We start from the raw sequence: 4222 nt of genomic DNA on the forward strand, positions 1-4222 counted from the left end.
ACAGGTGATTGGAGACAATGAACTCATGCAACAGAGATTAGAGACCTAAAACCCCCTTGATTCTGCTCTGAACTGGAAAAAAAACCTGCAGCAAATCAGCTGGGTTTGTTCCCTGGTGGCCCTGGCCCTGCCTGCGAGGCGAGCCCCGAGCAGAGGCAGCAGTGCTGTGAGTCCCTCCCCCGCAGGCGCCGGCCGGTCCCCGGGATGGTGCAGAGCAGCAGCCCCCCCGCCCCCCGCCCAGCGCCACTCCTCGCCCTCTGCCTCTTGGCACACGCAGCCACAGGTAAGCAACCCAAAAAATCCCTCCTGGCTTTGTCTGTGTGAACCTGCCCAGGGCTGGGCAGTGCCCGGGGTGGTGTGCCACACCAGCACCCAGCCGGCAGGTGTTCGGGAGGTCATACCCACAGAGCTGGCTGAAAACTGGTGTCTCTTTTTGAGTGGCAGAGGAGGGATGGAGAAGCTCCAGTGTTATCCAGCATTACTGCAGTGGGGTGATGAGGCCACTGTTCTCAAACCTGCTCTGGGCAGTGAAAAGTGTGAGCTTTGGCCACCTGAGAACACCAGGGAAGAGCCAGGAAGCCTCTGACTGTTTTATATTCCCAGGACTATAGTGCCTTTATATCCTGAGCTATATTTTTTGTTCATTAATCTGTGACATAGGCTACAGGGGGCAAGTTTCAGCCTGTTAAAGAAAATTATTTCCTCTACTGGGTCTTGGTTTAATACATCCTGAGGTTTGTACATTAGACAAACTGCAAGTGTCCAGCAGCCAGGCTCAGACTGGCCGGGATGTGGCCGAGGAGCTGATTAACTAATTTACATTCTCAGGCACACTCTGCTCAACCCAGCACCCGGGTACCAAACCGTGGGCACAAGGGTGATCTGCAGCAAGAGGATCAGCAAGCCTGGCAGAGTGGGGATGAGCTTCTGCTGGGTCACTGCTGGTTTTCAGACTTAGTTACAGGTCAGGCTTTGGCATTCTTGCAGTCTGTTGCAAAACCTGACTTTTATTTTAAATAACTGTGAAGGGAGCTTTGTGCTGAGGACAACTTCTTCTCTTAAAAACTGAAGTCCCACCAGAAAACAGATGTGAGACTGAAGCCTGAAACTCGCAGTCCCTCCTCCAAGGTCAAAGGCCTGAAGAGGGGCAGCTTTTGTGGGAAGGGTGCAGCTTAGGATGCTTAGTGCCCTTGTTCTCCTTCTTTTGCAGGTTTGGAACTGTCTGTAAACAACCACACTGCTGACTTCTCCCTCTCTACATCAACTGAATCTGCCATCTCCCTCTCCTGCCTAGTACAGAACAGCAGCCAGGCTGAGGAGCTGCTCTGGTACCGAGGAGGTGGGAAAGTGGATCTGAAAGATGGCAACAAAGTGAACATCAGTAACATCTGCATATCCCCAGTCACCAGGTCTGACAACGGAGTCACCTTCACGTGCAGGCTGGCACGGGACAAGTCTGTGCAGGTGTCTGTGCTCCTGGATGTCCAGTGTGAGTTGCAGTAGTGGATATCTGTGCAGAAGGGCTGGGCTGGGCTGAAATCATGGGCTGAGCCCCTTGGTGTCTGGGTGCTAGCTGAAGGTGGGGTGTTTTGCACCCTTGTACGTTGTCTTCACCAAGAAAAAATGTGTTTAAGAGGAGGAAATTCACGTGATGAAGACACTCCCTTTCCACAGTGGTGCTTATGGCCTGATCTAAACCTCTTTTACAAGGAGTGGGTGGGTGCCTAAGTAAGAAGATATTCTGGATATGTCCCTGCCTCCACCTAGATTCCATCCCAGGGATGCAAGTCAGGGTAGAGGAGCCACAGGAGTGACTGGGTCTGCCAGTGATTCTCCTGCTAATCCCTGGGGATCATGAAAGGCTGCACAGTTGTGACATGTCACACCACTGAAAAAGGCACCCAGGGGATGTGTACAGGGAACTTATTTCGTGTTAAGCAGTGAGCAGCACCACTAATGGCCCATTGAACTGCATTACTGTGAACAGTTCCTCCCCAGCTGACTGGAGAAGAGTCCCTCCAAGTTGAAGAAGACAAAGATGTCACCCTGAGCTGTGATTCCAGATCCAACCCTCAAGCCCAGACAGCTTGGCATAAGAAGAACAGCACCTTGGCCCTACAGCACAATCGTTACCAGCTCTACCAGACCAGCGAGGTCTTCCAGCTCTTCATCCAAAAAGTACAGAAGTCAGACAACGGGACCTACACCTGTGTGGTGAAATATTCTCAGGGAGAGTGGAGAAAGGATTTCCACCTGATAGTTGAAGGTAACTAAGGCTGCTGATGAACAATAAGCTTTACAAATAACTCTGTTCTCTTTATAATGAGGGCAATCCATTTATACTAAAGACGTGTAAGTGGAATGTGGTAATTTCCCTGCATTAATTTTGGAGGGCATAGCAATAGCCCAGATCTCTCCTCACACCCATGCCTGGGACCACAGCACCAGGAAGGGCCTTTCCTGTTCTACCTGTTATTCAAAGGCATTTGGCAAGCGTGACCTCACTCATCCCACTGTCACTTCCCACGCTGACAGGGCATGTTCAAGTGTGGCTTAGAGCACCTTAGGTCTTACCTGAAGCTTCTTACTCTGAGCATAGTGTTGTGTTATGCCAAAAGCACTTACCTGTGTCAGCAATGCATCTGGACCCCCCTGTTTCCATGTCTAAGAGTGCCTTGGGGATCTCCTTCAGGGATGGACGTTTCAGTCCCTCCTTCAGCTGGCTGAAATGCAGCCTCAGCTCCCTCCTTCCCAGGGGAGTTACACACACAGTCAGTCTGTGGACAGCAGAGAGAGAGCACGGTTCAAATCAGCAGTGACAGCCTTGGGAAAAGAAATATGTCCTCCCATGTTGCTGTGAAATGTTCTCTTTTATATGACTCCACTAATCTGTCACATATTCAACCTCCTCTTTCTCTCAACAGATAAAAAACCTCTTTTTCCCAAGGAGGCTGTTATTGCAGCTGTGGTGGTGGTCACACTCACACTGCTCTTCGGAATTGTAGCTCGAAAAGATAAAATTTTTAAGGTATGGAAAGCTCTAGTTTCTCAGGAAATTTAGTATTGTTTTGCTGCAATGGCCTGGTTTTTTTCTACAGTTTCTATGCTACTTTGTATTGTTGCTTTCCCCTCTTAGAGAAATGCTACAAACTACCTCCTGCTTTAGAGCTGCCAGCAGAGAAATCAAATATTAGATGTTTCAAGGTGGAAGGCATTATGCACTTGCAAGACATTCATAAAAAATATCCCTGTGGCCAGGAAACACAAAAGATAACAGGCTCTTTCTTTATTTTCAGTGCTTCAAAACATCAAGTGAAACAGCTCTGTAAGTATTTGACTTATTCATGCAGCTTCCAAAAAAACCCAAACCCTTCCTTAGGCCTTGGCAGAGCCTGGGCAATGAGAGTGCCCAGCCCTGCTGAGCTCTGGTTCTGGCTGGCCCACAGCTTGTCCCCCAGCAGAGAGGGGTCTGTGGGCACCTGGCAGGACACAGATCCCACCCCAGGCACAGCACAGTCCCTGCCCCTGCCCCAGCCTTCCCAGGGTCCTGGGGACCAGACAGAAGGGTGTATCCTCAGCCCCCCAAAAGCTTTCTGCACCTGAATGCAGCCCAGGGGAATTCAACTCACGTGTTTGTTTTTTTTCCCTAGTAGGTGATTTTTTTCGTTTCTTCTTTTCATTTTGCTGCAGGTAAAGGCCACAAGGTTCCTGTGCACACCCAGAAAACATCATTTCTAGTGGTGGAACTAAGCCCTTGAGTGAGACGATGAGATAAAGCATTGAAACAAGTTGTTTTTTGGGTCAAGTTGCAATGTTTTCAAAGTAGAAGTGGTTCTTTGCATCTGTTCATTCAAAGCAGCTGCTCAGAGCTCCACTGCAGGGGGTAGGCTGCCCGGGCTCTGGTCAGATCCTGTCCTCCATGCTTACTGCTACAAAGTGTGCAGGAGCAGTGAGGTGTGCAGGTGCTGGATCTCTCCACAGAGGAGTCCACACTGAGCTGACACAGGTCGTGATGTTGATGCACACAAATGAAGTGTGGTGTTGAGCTGGTAGCTGCTTTCTTGCCTCTATCCCATGGTGACATTCCACAGGGTGTTAAGGGTGGTGGCCACCCAACTTGCTGCCCCTTTTCCATAATCCTGTGGGTATCTCAGCTTCTGCTGGCCGGGGCAGAAGCTGCTTGGCACTTTGTGCTGCTGTCATACCTCCCGTCTCCCTCAGG

At 50.1% G+C, this 4222-nt stretch overlaps 1 protein-coding gene across 1 annotated transcript; it reads left to right on the plus strand.

Annotated features, from left to right (window-relative positions):
* The first annotated feature begins 204 nt into the window (after positions 1-204).
* On the plus strand, positions 205-3329 carry LOC103774584 (transmembrane and immunoglobulin domain-containing protein 1-like). Its single transcript, XM_008941994.1, has 5 exons — positions 205-283; positions 1211-1489; positions 1988-2266; positions 2925-3028; positions 3297-3329. The coding sequence occupies exons 1-5, from the start codon at positions 205-207 to the stop codon at positions 3327-3329; spliced, it is 774 nt and encodes a 257-aa protein (XP_008940242.1).
* Positions 3330-4222: the final 893 nt, after the last annotated feature.

Source organism: Merops nubicus, unplaced genomic scaffold (genome assembly GCF_000691845.1).
Source record: "Merops nubicus isolate BGI_N331 unplaced genomic scaffold, ASM69184v1 scaffold42786, whole genome shotgun sequence".
Taxonomy (NCBI): domain Eukaryota; kingdom Metazoa; phylum Chordata; class Aves; order Coraciiformes; family Meropidae; genus Merops; species Merops nubicus.